Source organism: Panthera pardus, unplaced genomic scaffold (assembly GCF_024362965.1).
Source record: "Panthera pardus isolate Hobbes unplaced genomic scaffold, ASM2436296v1 HiC_scaffold_12, whole genome shotgun sequence".
NCBI lineage: Eukaryota > Metazoa > Chordata > Mammalia > Carnivora > Felidae > Panthera > Panthera pardus.
The window spans coordinates 38,587,945-38,606,670 of record NW_026526677.1 but is presented as its reverse complement, the minus strand read 5'-3'; the positions used below and the strand labels follow the sequence as shown (position 1 = coordinate 38,606,670).

General features: G+C 39.4%; 2 protein-coding genes across 3 annotated transcripts in view; both read left to right on the top strand.

Moving 5' to 3' along the window:
- The window catches only part of NELL1 (neural EGFL like 1), an 874,069-nt gene that overhangs the window by 565,885 nt on the left and 289,458 nt on the right, over positions 1-18,726 (top strand). The gene's annotated exons all lie outside the window — the stretch shown is intronic.
- LOC109271254 (isocitrate dehydrogenase [NAD] subunit gamma, mitochondrial-like) lies at positions 1,082-2,796 on the top strand. Its single transcript, XM_019456537.2, has one exon. It carries the CDS (start codon positions 1,127-1,129, stop codon positions 2,294-2,296), a length of 1,170 nt encoding a protein of 389 aa, XP_019312082.2. The 5' UTR covers positions 1,082-1,126; the 3' UTR covers positions 2,297-2,796.

Sequence of the window (18,726 nt, the reverse complement as noted above, 5' to 3'; positions counted from 1 at the left end):
ATTAAAATCTGGAACACTGACGAAAAATTCTGACAAGGATGTAGAACGATGGGAATTTTCATTAATTGCTGGTGGAAATGCAAAATAGTACAACCACTTTGGAGGATAGTTGATCAGTTTCTAGCAAAACTAATCATACTTTTACAATAGGATACAGAAGTCCTTGTTATTTATATTTACTCAAGTAAGTTGAAAACTTATGTCCACACAAAACCTGCACAAATTTATTTATAATTACCAAAATTATAGCAGCTTTATTCATAATTATCAAAATTTGGAAACAACCAAGGTGTCCTTCAGTAGGTGGATATACAAACTGGTACATCCAGACAATGGAATATTATTCTGTGCTAAAAAGAAATGAAATATCAGTCCATGAAAAGATGAGGTAACCTTAAATACATATTACTAAATCCATGGAGCCAATCTGAAAAGGTTACATACAATGTGATTTCAATTATATGACATCCTGGGGTAATGCAAAACTATGGGGACACTTAAAAGATCAGCGGTTACCAGGGGCTAGGGGGAGGCAGTGATAAGTAAGCAAAGCAGAGCAGAATTTTTAGGGCTTTGAAACTATACAGTATGATGCAATAGTGGTAGATACACACACCTCCTTATACATTTGTCCAAACTCAGAAATTATTACACTAGGAGTGAACTTTAATTTAAACTATGGACTTTGGGTAAAAATGTTGTGTCAATGTAGGTTCATCGGTTGTAACAAATGTGCCACTCTGGTGCAGTATTTTGATAGTGGGAGGGAATTTAATGGGATGTAGGTGCTCTCTGTGAAATCTCTGAACCTGCCATTCAGTTTTGCTGTGAACCCAAAACTTCTGTATGATATTACAGAAGGCCTGATAAAGCCTATTTTTTAAAAAAAAGTATATCATGCAGAGGTTAGCACGTTGAATAAATATACTTTCTATATGATACTTCACATCTTTTTTTGACTAGCTCACTCTCTCTCACTGCAGTAGAATGTCTGTCAGAATAGAATACCAAGCAGGAGAGACAGTTGTGACCTACACAAGAATTATGGATCTAGAATTCCGCTAGAAGAAGCCAATTTAAAACAAGAGGAAGATTGTGTATTTTTACATAAGTTAACCTCTCCTTAATGATCATGGCACTGAAGATGCTGACAGCCACCAGTTGCTTTGTGAAGGCCATGTTGCGACCTTCTACTCTCTGCCATTCTTGGGAGATTTTATTTGGCCGTGAGACCTCACTGAGGAGCTTCTCTTTTAAACACGGTATTCCTCCATCAGCCAAGTATGGTGGGCGACACACTGTGACTATGATTCCTGGGGACGGCATCGGGCCTGAACTTATGCTGCATGTTAAGACTGTGTTCAGACATGCATGTGTGCCTGTGGACTTCGAGGAGGTGATAGTTAACTCCACTTCTGGTGAAGAGGACGTTCACAATGCCATCATGGCAGTCCGTCGAAACTGCGTGGCCTTGAAGGGCAACATCGAAACTGACCACAACCTGCCACCGTCTCACAAATCCCGCAACAATATGTTTCGCACCACGCTGGATCTCTATGCCAACGTTATCCATTTTAAGAGTCTGCCAGGAGTGGAGACAAGGCACAAGGATGTTGACATCTTAGTTGTTCGGGAAAACACAGAGGGTGAATACAGCAACCTGGAGCATGAGAGTGTGAAAGGAGTGATCGAGAGCCTGAAGATCATTACCAAGGCCAAGTCTTTGCGCATTGCTGAATATGCCTTCCAATTGGCCCAGGAGATGGGGCGCAAGAGAGTGACAGTTGTGCATAAGGCCAACATCATGAAACTGGGAGATGGTCTCTTCCTACAGTGTTGCAGAGAGGTGGCCTCCTGCTATCCTCAGCTCACTTTCGAAGGCATGATTGTGGATAACACCACCATGCAGCTGGTATCTCGGCCCCAGCAATTCGATGTAATGGTGATGCCCAATCTTTATGGCAACATAGTCAACAACATCTGTACAGGGTTGGTTGGGGGAGCAGGCCCCGTGCCTGGTGCAAACTATGGCCATACGTACGCAGTGTTTGAAACAGCCTCAAGGCAATCAGGCAAGAATTTAGCCAACAAGAATATGGCCAACCCTACTGCCATGCTTCTGGCAAGCTGCATTTTGCTGGATTACCTCAAGCTCCACTCCTATGCCACCTCCATTCGTAATGCAGTCTTGGCGTCCATGGAGAACAAAGATGTCCATACTCCAGACATCGGAGGTCAGGGTACCACATCAGATATCATTCAGAATATCACAAATCACATCAGTACTGTCAATTAAATGGTTATGCCTTGCAGGCTGAGCTACATCCAAGTCCTTCTCACTCTTCACCTTATTCTTCTCACTTAGAAACCCTAGCCTGCTTGGCTAGTGTGGACTCTGGAATAAACTGGCTCCTGCTCCAACTCAGAAGAGGCAGGGGAAGCAAATCAAAGCTGATTTTTTCTGTTAAATTAAAATGCCATAAATGCCATAAGCATTGCTTATTTAAATTAGCCAAACCTATTGTGTTGTATACATATTGAGGAATTCTTATCTGTTTTAATTCACAATTCACACTTCTCTATGATACGATACACTAAGTAAATCAGAGCTGTTTGTAGAGTCCCAGGGCTTTCACAGAACCTAGAACGCTCATTTTTCTCTTTATCTGGGTCATTAAAATTCAGCAAACCAGCCTGCAGAGAAGTCTGGCTTCTCTCTAGAGGTTGTTAATGAGTTAATTAGTGCAATAAAATTTGCCTACAAAATATACATTGTAACCTTAATAATAAATAAGGACCGTAAAGCTGAGCTAGTACAGAATGCTTCCACTCCCTCCTAGATCTCTCATCTTTTCCATGGTCGTGTTTATGTTCCTAAGGAATTTTCACTGTGTAATTTTTCACACATGGACATCCCTGAGTACTTGAGCTCTCCTGAAAAGCGCATTCTTGGATTCCTTCTAGTTGGACTCAAGAGTCTAGAGGTCAACTCCCCAGTGAAGAGGCACATGGCCCGTAATTCTTCACTGTACAAATGTAACCATGCACTGTAACTCCATGTTTACTGCTTCATAGTCTGTGATGGTTTACTTTCTTTTAATCTCTTTTTTTTTTTTTTTTTTTTTTGAGGAAAGAGTGTGCAAAAGAAAATGAAAAGCACTGGGCTAATTTAAATGTTTGCTGTCAGTTTATTTACAGTATTTTTTTTTTTCAACGTTTTTTATTTATTTTTGGGACAGAGAGAGACAGAGCATGAACGGGGGAGGGGCAGAGAGAGAGGGAGACACAGAATCGGAAGCAGGCTCCAGGCTCCGAGCCATCAGCCCAGAGCCTGACGCGGGGCTCGAACTCACGGACCGCGAGATCGTGACCTGGCTGAAGTCGGACGCTCAACCGACTGCGCCACCCAGGCGCCCCTATTTACAGTATTTTTAAGGCCCTAGTTGGGAAATACACAAAAATGATCATTTTATCAGGGCTCAGAAATAGTTATTATTTAAGTTGGAAATGAAAATAATGGTTATGAGAACTTTCAGTGGCTTCATCTGCAAGAATGGCCTGCAGACAAAAATAAAATTGAGAAAAGAGTGAATAAAGTATTTTGGAAACTTTTGTGTCTCAGCTTTAACCTTTGGATTTCACTGTGGCTGGTTCATGAACCACAAGTTAAAGACAGTGGACTTAGCCTTGAAAAATTCCTTATGGTTCCCAAAAGTCTCTGCCTTAACATATTACCTTATATTAGCTTCATTATGTGTAAAGTCAGGGTCCGGGTTTAGAAAACCAAATGCTAGTTTGCAGGGACTTCATTTGAGGAGGAAGTGACTGTCTACCTATCTGTGAGTCTGTCTTTAAGAATAAAGCTAGCAGAGATAAGTTAGTTATAATCATGGTATTCTTTTAGCGGACTTTTACACATGTTGCTAGCCAGGGCCGCCACTGGCCTACAGTGTGATGCCTTGCTCTGGACAGATCTAGATCTGCACCAGAGGCATGGTTTGATGATACAGCAAGGGGTAATTTTTGTCATGAAGTCCTCCCCCCTGCAATGCCACGTAACCCCATCCTACCTTAACCCACAGTACCCGCTCTATCTTTTCCTCTCATGACTAGGGGAATTTGTTCATGGCACAACCAGCCCAAATGCAGACAGTAACCTGACTATTGGCTTCTATTTGACAGTGGGAGTTTATGCTGATAAGTACATTTGAGCTACAGTTTGCCTTTCTGTTAAAGGTGGTTGTCTCCAGAGTCTTCCCACAGTTGTTAGGTCAGACTACCTTGATGGCACCTATTATACCATCGTGGAACTTTCCATTTATCAGTGTTAGATTTTTCCCACTTAGCTATGAGCATTTCTAGGACAAATGCTGTGTATTCTATTTCCTTGTCCTGTGTAGCCCCTAACGTGATGACTGATACAGACAAAATAAACAATATATATTTATTGAATCACCAAAAAACGAATGATATGGCATGTATCCCCTCCTATTTCTTCTGTGTAAAGTGAGGTAATAACTTTACCTACCTCATAGGATCATTAGCAAGCCTAAGTGAGAAAATAGACATGATGTTGATAGCACTTGCCTGTCACATGATAAGTGCTTGCTGTGTTTGGAAATTATTCATTATTTTTCACTTTATACCTTTCTGAAAGATAATTCTAAAGAGGACTTGGCAAATTACATTAATTCATTACTGTCATTGGAACTTACTAGAGAAGTTTCTTAATTTATATTACAGGTTTGTAACTGACTTTAAACAAGGGGAGCCAATCATACATGCTTATTAAAGTCCCCTTATTTCTCTACTTTTTCTTTTTTTTTAAGAGAGAGAGTGAGCGAGCAAGAGAGGGGAGGAGAGATAGAGAGGGAGAGAGAATTCCAAGCAAGTTCCCCACTGTCACCATGAAGCCCAGTGTGGGGCTTAATCTCACAAACCATGAGGTCATGATCTGAGCCCAAATCAAGAGTCAGATGCTTAACTGACTGGCCACCCAAGTGCCTCCTTCCTTTTTTTTTTTTTTTAAATTTTTTAATTTCTTGAATCTAGCTACCTCTCTTCTTACTCTTTTCTTCCTCTTTTCTCATTAGCCTTTTTCATCACTGGTAACCTACCAATTTGTGTTATTTCTAATTTGTGTCCTGCCTATAATTGAGTCCCCTTAAATCTATTTTCTGCAATGCCTTCAGTAAGATCTTTCTGAAAGGAAAATTGTATCATGTCACTTTCCTACTTAAAACCTCTCATTGAGTGGCTTCCCTTTGGCCTTAAGAGAAAGTCAACTGACTGTACATGAAAGACCTCCCATGGTGTGAGACCTGCTTCCTTCTCTAGGTTCACCATTTCCATCCCTTCTCTTCACTACAGTAACAACACAGTGTGGCACCCCAAAAAGTGTGCAGACAGATGTCATTGTTAAAGAGCCATGTATCCTTTCGAGGTCATACCTTTGCACATGGCCTTGGTTCCTTTCCCCTTCAGGAGATGACGGCCTTTTCATTTTAGAGGACTAAACTTGATCATTACCACCTTTGGGAAGCTTCCTTGACTTGGAAGCTCTTTCATTCCCTGCTGAGATGGAGGGGAGTAGCTCTCCCAGTTCTCCTAGAGAGCTCTGTATATCCTACCTAGTATGCATATCTCTGGTTATCATTACGTGCTTTCCTTCCCATCAACCTTACTATACAGTCCATTCTTTGGCTACAGGAATGAAGGAGTCATTCATTCCTACAACATCAGACCCAGAGACAGGGATAAACTCTTACTTGCTGCTCACTCTCAGTATTTATGGAAGGCAGATAAAAAGGTGGAAAGAAAAGACTGGCCTGAATTCACAGATAGGACTGGAGGATTGGAAGAACTACTGTATTGCAAAATACTCCTGTCTGGCTTCAGTCTATGAACCTTTCTTTATAAGACTGCTCCTCTCTAAAGAACTTTACTGCCCTCAAGGCAGTAAAATAGGTGGTTGGCAGGCTGCCTTTGTTTCCTGAGAAGCTTTCTGTACTACGTTAATGGATACTTTTATCTTAGGCTTTATCAATTTACTCTGCTTCACTTAAAGTCCTGATGCTATAAAGAACAGCAGCTACAGATTGTCTTATTTTTCTCTAAATTAACTCCTCTCCATTATGGCTCTATTTTAATGGCCTTGCAAATCATTCAGGTTGCATAGCTGACATTCATCTCGGCTCTTCCACATAGGAGCTCTGTGACATTGGATAAATTCCTTAGCCTCTCTGATCTCCAGTTTGCTAATCTGTAAAATAAAAATAATTACTTTGCTTCATAAGATTGTTATAAAAATTAAATAAGGTTGTTTGGTTTGGCAACAGCTGTGTAAGAAACCAGTTCAAAATTTAGTGGCTGAAAGCAAGTAATTGTCATGAGTCTGTCGAGTGATCAGATGATACTTCTCTCATCAGTATACTTTCTTGAGGGCTATTAAAAAGAATAATGTCAAATCCTGATGTCCATAAATATCAATATAAAGATACTAAACTGTATCACTTCATAATTACCTGTCCCTACCACCATCTCCATAGGTTTACTTTTATAGAAGGATGCTTTTATGTTCTTACTTCAGCTTTCCGCAAGGTCTGGTATGTGAAATCTTGTTAGGGGACAGCTCTGAAAACAATGAATCTGCTTAAAAGGTCAACAGAAAAGATTCCCCTCAGAACTGAGAACCAGGAAAACTTGAGTTTTTCACTATGAATTTGTGTTCTTCTACCAGGTAATTATATGAAGTGGAAACAAAAAGGATGGTTTATTTTACAAATAGGAGAATTTTGAAGAAATGTATCCAGTTCTGGATCATTACAGAGGTTGCAAAAAAAAAAAAAAAAGATAGTATTACCATAGGCTCAGTTGGGAGTATGCAAAATATCTGCAGGAAGCTGATTACAGAGCTAGAAATTGTTTGGAGGAAGGCACTTGGTCCTTGAAGTTTCCCTGGCAATTTGAATAACATGGGTACCCAATGTGGTAAAGTGTTCTTTACATCAAAGTGAATTTGCTTACACTGGTATGGGAAGCTACATACATTGCATTTGTGATTGCCCCAAGAAACACGGAACAAAGAAAGTAGATATATTTTAAGTGGGAAAAAAATTGCTCTTTACAAAAGCAATTAAGAAAAATTGGAATACCTAGGGGCACTTGGGTGGCTCAGTCAGTTGGGCATCCCACTTCAGTTCACTTGTGGTTCATGGGTTCAAGCCCCACGTCGGGCTCTATGCTGACAGCTCAGAGCCTGGAGCCTATTTTAGGTGTCTCCCTCTCTCTCTGCCCCTCCCCTGGTTGTGCTCTCTCTCTCTCCCTCTCCCCCCCCCCCCAAAAAAAAATAAACAAACATTAAAAAAATTGGAATGTCTTGTTACCAATGTTGCAAATGCTTAAGACCAATATAGCCTGAGTGTAAAAGCACTATCTCAGAGGAAGACTAGCCTGGGCACTAATCAGCTTACACATCTGATTTGCTACACTTAGTACCAAATCTCCTTCATGCAAAATAGATATAAATGAACGAATATTGCCACAAAAGAGAGAATATCATATATGTCCAAGTACAAGGCATTTTCCTTTTTTTCTATCCCTCAACAAAAAAGAATTGCCTTAAATTCAAGTCCTTATAAGTGTTCTCTTATGACTAGAGAACCGGGCTTTTGTTTTGAACAATAAGAAGCTATTTGGAGGACGGGGGAAAAATGACATGAACTATGCCAGTTTAGGATTTTTATAGAATTTATTTGTAGAATAAAGGTTAAATGGGGGCAAGAAAAATCACTTAACAAAGAATTAGTCATTATTCCTGGAAGTGTGTTCTCACAAATGCAAGTATTGAATGTTATTACATATATGCCTTTTAAAAATCACTTAATAACGCAGTTCAATTTTGGTCACCATGTAGAGGTCACAAATATTTACCTGTTAGATAAATGAGAAAACAAGGAGTCTTAACATTATGCAATTCGATTCTTGTGACTTCACTGGAAATTTCCAACGAAGGCCTGAAACACAGATTCAAAAAGTGCTTTATCTCAAACAGACAGGTACGATGATGATAGGTTTGGAAAATTTTAGAGAAGGTGAAAAATGACTCTGTATTGGGGAAGACCTTGAAGTCAAGATGCATGGGAAGAGATTAAACAAAATTATTTGATATCATAGTAAAGGATAATCATTCTAAATTAATCTAATGTAGCCTATTAAGTAATGTATTTAATATAACTATGCATGATAACTAAATCCATCAATCAAACTTTATACATAGGTGTCTATTTAATATGCTTCTCAAAGTTGTTCAACTTTGCCCAGAATATTTTTCTTTCTTTTTTAGATGTTATTATTGATAAAAAGGCAATCATTCTCCTTATATTTAAGATTGCTTCCTATTCAGGTATTTACCTGATCTCTTAAATGGAGATTCTGTGTAAAAAGGAAAGAAAAGAGATTTTGAAGTTACTGTGCAGAAATCTATAATAACGTAGAAGTAGATTTCTGGATTTGAAAAGAGTACTATGAAAAGAAATGCAAAGGAATTTTTAAAAAAGACTTTATTCTTTTTTTTCAGTTTTTATTTATTTATTTTGAAAGAGCATGAGCAGGGGAGGGGCAGAGAGAGAGAGAGACAGAGAGAGAGAGAGAGAAAGAGAGAGAGAGAGAATATCCCAAGCAGGCTCTCAGCTGCCAGTGCAGAGTCCGATGTGGGGCTTGAACTCAGAAACCCATGAAATCATGACCTGTGTCGAAATCCAGAGTGCCCCAAAATGCAAAGGAATTTCAAATGAAATTATATTTATCTATTTAAGGCAGTGGCTAGAGCATACCTAAAATACTCATTATAGTTTTGATCTTTCAACTTGACAAAAGATGTCATTTCCATGAAAAGGTATGGTGCTAAAAATCAACTTTACACCAAGCATCAGAAAAAGATGTTGAAAACCCTGATTTATAAAGAACTTGTTTTCTCCAGGGTAAGAAAATTTTCTGAGGTTGATCCTATTCAAGATATTCATGCTGTAATGGAACTAGGTTATTTTGATCCCGTTTTATTCTTGCTAGTAGCAAGATACTTGATTCATTCGTTTACTTAGTAACTTCATTTGTTCTTTCTCTGATTCATTTGTTCCATGATGTTTTTCTTCCACTGAGTTCTTGCTTTGAGCTCGGCACTGTGCAAGCCTCTGAGGATGCAGCTTTGAGAATCTATGTCCTTTGTCTTGAGGACTGAGAATCAATAATCATCAGGCAATTTTAACGGAATGTGATGACTGTTACAATAGCAGCATAAGCAAGAGTGCTGTGAGAACACACAAGAGGGGACAACAGAGAGCTCCCCAGAGTAAGTTGTGCCTCTAGGGGCGAGTGAGGGGGTGGCGGAGGGGGAGGAGGGCATATGAGTAAGCCCAAGAGAGACTGACAGCTTCCAGAAATGCCATCATAACTCATCACCTATTACCTGGTGGTTAAAGCTTTTACTTTCCCCTCATCATTTCTTACAGTATATAAGTTATAGTATATAGTTATTGTTGAATTCGTTTTATCTACCAGAACTTGCACTGATTATCTAGAAGGTGGGATTTTGAACATTTAAGGTGCACATCTGAACTGTGAAGTGATTTTTTTTGGAAGGATAAGCCCTTTACGTTGATTAATTAACCTGATTAGACCCCTCATCATAGTAGGCTCTAATTCTTGTGATTAGGAAGATTTACTATTTTTCTTAAGCTACTTTGCAGCACCGTTGCTGTCTCTTCAGAGCCTTTCTCTTCTTGTCCGTGTTTCTGTCAGTCTGTCTGTGAGCTTGTTTCATCATTTAGTTTTTGTTTTGTTTTTTTTCCCAGCACACTTCTTTTTTCCTCCATCTCCTAGTAGATCTCTAGAAACACATCCTCTTCTCTTCTTTGGTGCTGAGCTCCAGAGTGTACCCCGTGCTCTGATACAATATTGATCTCCTATTCCCTTTGGAAAGGGCCTTGGTGTTCATTTGAAAGCCCATCTATGGCCCTTTTCTGTCATCCCTGGTTCTGCTGCCGGTGGCACAGCCTGCTCCCCCGAGTGCCCTGTGAAGCTGCCCACAGGCCACCCTCTTTACCTGGGGTGTGTCATAGTTCCAGTTACCACTTGTCTTTGGTGGCATCAGGACACGTGTCACCCACTCTTGCCCATGGCTGAAACAGTCACCCTCTTTCTGACTGAAGCCAGTGACGGCAGCTTTCCTGGTGAGAATGACCCTGTCACTCGTCCACCTGATACTTTGATCATCTTCTCCCAAGAAGGCACCTTTCTGCAAAAAGGATCGTCAATCTCTCCATCTTGTCCTCTGAGGCTATTTGGTATCTGTTTAGAGCACTCCAGAAATGAGCAGCTAAGAGTATTAGCATGACTTGACCATGGTTATTGTTTTCATCCGGATTGACAGATGCTTTTTATAGTCTCTGGCTGAATTTCATCTGAGAAGAGCTTAAAATGCACAGGAGGAGGAAAGTACTTCTCTCCTAGGATCCCCACTGAGCTGATAACAGTCTATGGGGAAGTCATCTATTTAAACAGAAATAAACACGCCTTGGGATGCCAGGAGCCTATTTTCAGCTTTATTAAGCTATTTTCAGCTTTATTAAGAAATCTGTGTTTAATTTTTCCGAACATCTCCATTCCTGTTCATTTAGCTTTTCGCTATGTGTGGATCAGTTAGAGCACTTGATGAGAATGCAGACCTTGCATTCTGCTCCTCACAGCAATGCAGCTCATTTGGAGAAGAGTAAAGAATCTGGAAGACTTCCAAGGGCCTCGTCAAAAACTTGTACTCAACTGGCTTTTCATGGGGACAAGAATTCCTGGTCAGATGTTGCCTGGTTCTTGGGAAATTTTCCCTGTCGGATATTTTTTCCTGTTAAAAATTCCTTGGATCCATGTAGATTGCTCATACGATACTTTAGGCCACAGACAGCTCTTTGTCTGTGTGGGTAAACGGTCAAAAAGTAAATACTGCAAGATTTTCGGGCCATCTGGTCTCTGTGGCAGCTGTTTAGTTTTGCCATTTTAAAGCAATGGGAACCATAGACAATAAATGTGGCAGTGTTCTAAGAAGATGTTATTTATGGACACTGACTGTAATTTAAATTTGACATTATTTTCACATGTCATGTAATACTGTTTTTCTCTTGACTTTTTCCAACCATAAAAAAAATGTAAAAGCCATTCTTTGCTTGCATGCCATACAAAAACAAGCCTGTGGACTGTAATTTCTGAACATTGCTGTAGGCAGAGGGGGACTCCAGTAGTGAGCAAGACAGAAGCCCAGCTCTCAGGTGACTTTTGTTTACCGAGAGGGAAAACTGACAATGAATATGCAAACACACAAACAATGAATATTATGTCAAGTTTTAAGGACTAAGAAGAAAGGAAACCAAAACAAAACGTGGATATTGGGACTGACAGCAATTGGTAGGGGAGGGGCTGAGGGGGTGCGTTGCTTTAGCTGATAGGAAAAGTTTCTCTGACTTTGCATCTGAGTTGGACTCCAAATAGTGCCAGGGAGACATGTGGACATCTGGTCCAAGTAGATGGAATGGTGAAGGCAGAGGCCCAAGTCACGGTGAGCTTAGGGTGTTTGAAGAATTAAGATCACTAGTGTAGCTGGACACGACATTACAGAAGGGAAAGGGAAAGCCACACCATGAGAAAGAAATATAGTGACAAGTGCTTGTAGGATTCTGGGCCAGGTGAAGGGTTTTGGGATTTATTCAGGTTTCAGTACTAGACCATAGGTAGATTTAAAGCCGGGGAGGGACGGGAAGTGGTTTAGGACTTTGGATAGGTCACTGAGTGGATGGGGGACTGTGGGTTGGGAACAATAGTGGAGACCAGGAGGGCAGTCAGGAGGCTAGTCTGAAATAGAGGCTTTTCCATTTAACTCTTGTAACACTTGTGGACTACCAAATGAGATTTGTATCAAGAGTGCCACAAAAAGTTAAGTCTATATTATTCCATTTTACCTCATTAATGCTCACAATGACAGCTATTTTGGGGGTACGCTAGCTGTAGCATTATTTTATTCTCAAAGTTCTGTGAGGAAGGTGTCTTTCTACAACAGAGATGAAACTAAAGTACTAATGGGCTCTGCAGTAAGGCCAAAAGGTCTCAAAACTGGTAGGTGGCAGAGGGACCCTAAAACCCATATTTGTCCAGGTCTTAAACATGTGATATGTTTACTTATGTTTCCATTTTCTATTATTATACATCGAACCAACCCAAAGTGTCTTGGCTTAAAACAATGATTTATTATTTTTCATGATTTGAGGGTTGCCTGGGCTCACTGAGGGCTTCTACTCTATGTGCTGTTGGCTGGGATCATGCGTGAGGCTGCAGTCAGAGCCTGAAACGTTCAGGCTCTGAGCTCATCAGAGCCTGAAACGTTCAAGATAACCCCATTCCCATGGCTGGCAATGGGTGCTAATTGGCTGCAGTGCCTCTGTGCTCCCTTATGTGACATTTCAACTATCATTAGGCTAGACAGGCTTTCTTACCACATGGTGGATGGATTCCAAGAGGGAGCATTCCAGAGAGACAAGCCCCAATGTGCAAGTGCTTATCAAGCTCTGATGTATTGCATTTGATACCATTACCTTCGAGAAAGTCTTAGAGCCAAGCCCAGAACTGAAGTGAAAAGAGATTATGCATGGAAGGTAAGTTCATTAGCATCTGCCAATATCTGTGACATTATTATCCTAGCTTCCGCCTTTATACAGAAATGTGCGAAAACTATTTCTTTTTCTGTGACTGTTCTTCTCAGCAACTTAAGGATAGGCTAGGAAGGACATCAGATATGTCCAGATTCATGTGTTGACTAGGCATTTATTGGGTCCCTGCTCTGAGTGAAGTACTTTGCTGGGAAATGTGGAAAAGTAAGAATTAGGTAAGATACAGGTCCTTCCCTCTAGGTGCGTTCGGTCTAGAAGAAAAGATTATGCTGCCAGATGATGGTGCTTGAAAAAACATAAATGTTTGGGGATAGAAAATAGACTTTAAGATATATTTCAAATTGCTCTTCTTGGAGGCCTGGGTAAATTTCAGAAAGATGTTCTTCCTATGAAATGTATCCTTTTCTCTGACTTGCTATGATTTTCTTTTTTTTTTTTTTTTTTTTTTTTAATTTTTTTTTTCAACGTTTTTTATTTATTTTTGGGACAGAGAGAGACACAGCATGAGCGGGGGAGGGGCAGAGAGAGAGGGAGACACAGAATCGGAAACAGGCTCCAGGCTCCGAGCCATCAGCCCAGAGCCTGACGCGGGGCTCGAACTCACGGACTCACGGACCGCAAGATCGTGACCTGGCTGAAGTCGGATGCTTAACCGACTGCGCCACCCAGGCACCCCTAAGATTTTCTATATAATGGAAGAAATTGAAGCATTTATTCTCCCAGAAAATTAGAGGGCATTGTGAAACATCAATTTTCCTGAAAAGTGAACTAATGTCCAGGTCAATTCAGTGTTTGAAGAAGGAGAATTGCATTTGCTACCTTGACCTCCAGCTTCGTTTGATCTCTGACTGGTTTAGGTCACTAAACAATATTGATTTTTTTTTTTTCATTGAAACCTTCCTGAAGTCACCTTTCTATAAAAAAACAACACCAAATAGCCACTGGAATGAAAAGTCCCAGTCTACTCATTGTGTGTATAACAGATGTTTGAGCAACAAAAAGTTTTGAGTATAATAGATGCTCATTTAATGTTAATGTTTAAGCTAGGACCTGCTGTTAGTTCTTATAGGTGTTTGGCATTCTAATGAGATTTAAAAACAAAGCTATAATACCATTGAACATGTGCTTATGATATTTTAGACACTATCTAAATGCCTTCTGTGTATCATTTCCTTTGCCTTTGTACATGTTTGTGATTGTTGGTACTGTAATTATCTTCATCTAGATAGAAAAGCTGCAGGCAAAAGAGTTAAGTAGCTTGCCCAAAGGCCATAGTCAGGGATTGAACCCTGGTCATTTTGATTCCCAGTACCATTTGCATTTACCACTGTGTAATCCAAAAGTAGCAGTGGAAAAAGCATTGGAATAGTCTTCAGGGGAGTTGAGATCTAGTCCTTTGGGCTGAACTAACTAGCTATGTGATCCTGGACAAACCAACTTCTCTTGCCTGAAGAAAAAAAAGATAACTCTTTTCTACAAACACAGACATTTGCAGCCCAGATTTCTATGCTAATTTAGAGCCTACATTTTCTTTACAGCTTACAGTGAATCTTTCATACTCCTGATCTCCTGTACCCTGTTCTCTTTTTCTTTCTTTTTATAATGAACATTTATCCCTTTCTAATATTCTATATCATGTACTTAGTCATTCTTTACTGTCTGTCTCCGCTGTTTCGGGATGCAAATGCTAGTGAGAGCAGTGGTCTTTGTCTGTTTTGCATAAAGATCTATCCCAAGTGACTCCAGAACTTCCTGGCACATAGGAAGCCCCAATAAACATATGGTATCCTTTTTTCCTCGAGGGATATTGTTGTGGAAGATGGGAAGAGGCATTGCACGATGAAGAATATGGTGTAAGAAAGGGCAATAAGACATTGGGTGTCTTGGTCTTTTAAGTAGTTTCATTTTTGTGAGGAAGCCAGGAGAGAAGAAGACCGTACTCTGGGTAGGTTGCACGATGGAGAGGGTCTTGTGTGTCACACATCACTGTTCAGATTTTATTTGTTTGTTTATAGCCAAACAATTTGGCTTGTTTGATCACCAAGACTTGTTAGGACACCAAAATTCCAGGGCATATGGTGGTGGGTTCTGAGAGACAATCCTTGAGGCTTAATTGTATGTGGAAGTAACATTTAACCTTCTGCTCAAATGTATGGTCATTCTTTCCGGGGAAATGACAAGAGCCATCAAGAAAATAAGGAATGATGTTGTTATACTCTGAGCTCAGTGAGAAAAATGTGCAGATGCAGATGTGTTATTCCTTATTTATGGTAATTGAATTTTAAATTTAATTTAGCAGTAAAAATCTGCTATTTAAAGGATTGTTGCACTGTAAAAGACTTGAGAAGCGCATAGATTCTAGGGGTACTTAGAGAAGCATTTGATGCCTGATGGGTGACAAGCACAAATGCATCCAAATTAATCATAATTGCCATTCTAGCAAGTAAAATACAGCAATGTGTTTATCAAAAGGACGCTTCTGAAAGATATGAAAGGAACACGATAAATAGCAGGGCCAAAGGTTTATGTTACGAAGCCATGTGGTAAACAGAAGCTACCAAACTGTATACACAACATAGTCTAGAGAATGTCGATTTCATGTATATTACATCTATTTTAATATTTTATAAGCATTTTAAAAAAGCTGAATATTATTCTATTTTGAACATTTACAATAGTTGTGTTAGCCTTACACACTTTTGGACATTTCAGCTTTTAAATATTCATAGCCCTAACTAATGCAGTAAACATCTTGGTGCACTTTTTGTTCTCCATATTAAGGATTGTTCTCTGAAGAGATCATACAGTGGAATTACTGGGTCAAAGGGTATGAATTTGTATCAGTCTGTCTGCTAACATGGCTAGTGAAAATTGGTACTTAATATTTATTTTTTGTTGTTGTTTTTAATTGCTAATGAGATTGAGATTGTGTTTATTAGCCAGTTGTTTACTCTTCTCTGAAATGCCTTCTTATGCCCTTGGACGTTTTATCTATTGGAGCTTAGTGTTTTTCATTTGGATATCACACTCAGAATTCTGCATATGCAAAAGCCAAGTCTTTCAGTGAAGCTAAATTGTCACTATTCTGGAACAATTAATCATTTCATTGGAACAGTTGGTCAATCTTCTGGTATGATGGGTCATTTCATCTGTACAAGTGGAACATTTTAGTGAAACATCTGCTGGGAAAAGGTGCACCCAATAAATCATGTTTGGAGGTAGAGCTGAAAATCAAAGCAGAGACTAGTTTACGACTTGCTCATGAGTTCACAGGCACCTCCGTTTTGATTCTTTCCAAAGTATAATGATGATGGAAAGTTCAGGAAACATGGTGTTTCGCCATGTACATTAGGAGCCTCTGCACTAACTGCAGTATGTCAGTATTTTTATCTGCTTTCTAAAGAGATGTTGAGAGCAATCTTCCCCATGAAATTAACAGCCTGGATTCTCTCCTTTCAGTGACCCTTTGCCAGATGAAAACTCTGATCGACTTAATTTAATAAATGAGGAAGCTTGTTCCCTCATTTTTCATAGGTTGTCCTCTGCAGTTGGATTGAAGCCAGATCTACAGATAAGGAGATTACAGAAAACTATCTGAAATAATGAGTGCAAGCTTACTAAGCTTGAGGTGAAAAGGGAGGATAGTTTTATTTCTACCCAAGTGTGGGAATTTTGTATTAGTAATGTTATCTCCTAACTTTGCCACCATCACCCTGAGATCTAATGACATTTAGGGGTACTAGGAGCCAAGGTCAGCAAGCATAAAAACTGTCTGAGTTCTTTTAATCTTGTCCCATACCATAAATGTGAATTAGATTAACTACAGATTTGTTCTGTGAAAAATTAGGGTGTTGAGTTAATAGTGTTCCTTTTCCTGTAACTTCCTGTTCAATTATAGAACTTATTTAAGTGTTTTTTAAAAATATTTGCTCTAATGGTTTGCCTCCTTCCCTAACTTTTTTTTTTCCAAACCATAAGAGACTCTTAAAAACTGAGAATAAACTGAGGGTTGATGGGAGGTGCAAGGGAGGGGAAAGTGGGTGATGGGCATTAAGAAGGGCACCTGTTGGGATGAGCACTGGGTGTTGTATGGAAACCAATTTGAAAATAAATTTCATATTAAAAAAAATATTTGCTCTAAAAATAGATACTCTGCATTCTTGCTCTGCTGGAATAGGGCTTGGTAACCCTTGGTATAGGATTATACCTATCTGCTATGGATGAAAATATTTCAGTCACTTAACCCAGGATATACAAATAGCCCCAAACACATACATATATGCATACAAACTTGTACATGTTTTCATAAGACAAAACTAAATCCAGATAATACCGCACCACAGAGCAGTGGCTCACAATAAAGATATAATTGTTTTGAACTCAACTAGCCATGGTTTCTTTCTAGGCTTTCTGTTCTGAACATCCAGCAGCAGTAATGACACATCTGAGCCCCAAACCTTTGTCTCTCAAATCCTAGCCCAGGACAGAAATACTGGTTTTATAATCTGTACCATGGTAAAGTGTAGGGACATATCTCCCTCACTTTAATTCCAAATGAAAAGCCAAAGGCCTTTTATATTCTTTCAGAAGAGAGGTCCATCACAACCTCTGCTTTAAACAGATTAAACTGTGGTTCAACAGCCTGGCTGTTGCAAATGATCAAGTTGTGCTCAAGATTCACGTTTTATTTGGTAAGTGATGAAACAAATAAACCTTGTATTCAGAATAATAATTATTTTTTAATTATTAAGTGAGTATGGTTTTCTATTTATGTTATCTCAGAAGGATTCAGGGCTATTTGTCATGGATAGATGCCAAGCTAAACACAAAGTTCATGTGAAACCAAATACTTAGCGTTATTAAGCATATGTAGGAAATAGCATGTGTTATACAGAACCCAGCAGCTCTAAATTGGAACCCTTAGCCTTTTCCATTTACTACTGAGAGACTGTTCAAGTCTTAGTATCTTCATCCATAAAAATAGGGCTAAAACAGTAAACATCTCATGAGGTGGTTGTAAAGCTTAAGGAGATAACACATGTAAAAGAAGGTAGTGTGTGTTATGGTGTAGGGAGTTATTAAAGATAACAATGTCGATGAATATAGCACTTGCAATAAAGGAAGCCAACCAAATCTGAAAATCTCTTTTCTGAGCTAACACGTCAAGAAAACAAGGTGCAGAAAATAAGGGCAAATTAAGCCTCCCTGAACTCTCCCTTGGAGAAGACTGACAGTAGGTCACTAGGAGATTTGTAGCCTGCAGAACACTGCATTTCTTTGTTAGGTTTTGAAGAAATATGTCTAAAAAGTGTATAGGTATGGAACTGTGCAGAGAACCACATAAGCTATCTGTATAAGCAATAATCAATAAACATTTGCTTATCATAGAGCTATGGTTCCATTTCCAAGATTACTGTGTCATCTAGGAAGAAAGCTATTTTTGTTGTTCTTGTTTTTAATTTTTTTTAACGTTTGTTTGTTTATTTATTTATTTATTTATTTGAGAGAGAGACAGGGTGCGAGCGGGAAGGCAGAGAGAGATGGAGACACAGAATCTGAAGCAGGCTTCAGTCTCTGAGCTGTCAGCACAGAGCCTGACGTGGGGCTTGAACCCCCAGGCCACGAGATCATGACCTGAGCTGAAGTCAGCCACCCAACTGACTGAGCCACCCAGTCGCCCCATGAAAGCAATTTTTGAAGGGAACATCAAGACCTTATTTTTCTTTCCTCCCTCTGAAATTCTATATTCATTTTCTCTCCTTCTTCTCCAACTCACTATCAGTCCTTCAGCTTTACTTTGAAGTTTATCTAGCAGTGGGAAACAATTTTCTCATGACATTATCTTGTGATAGTAGCATAGGCTGCTGACATTATTTCTAATTATACACACAGTAAATGGCTTAATTTCCTTCTTGAACCGCTTATGTACTTTATGTCAGACATGTTCCTTTTGATCATCCCATGGGGTTGATATCTCACCATAGGAGTTTCATCAAAAGGAAAAGAGTTGGGGAGC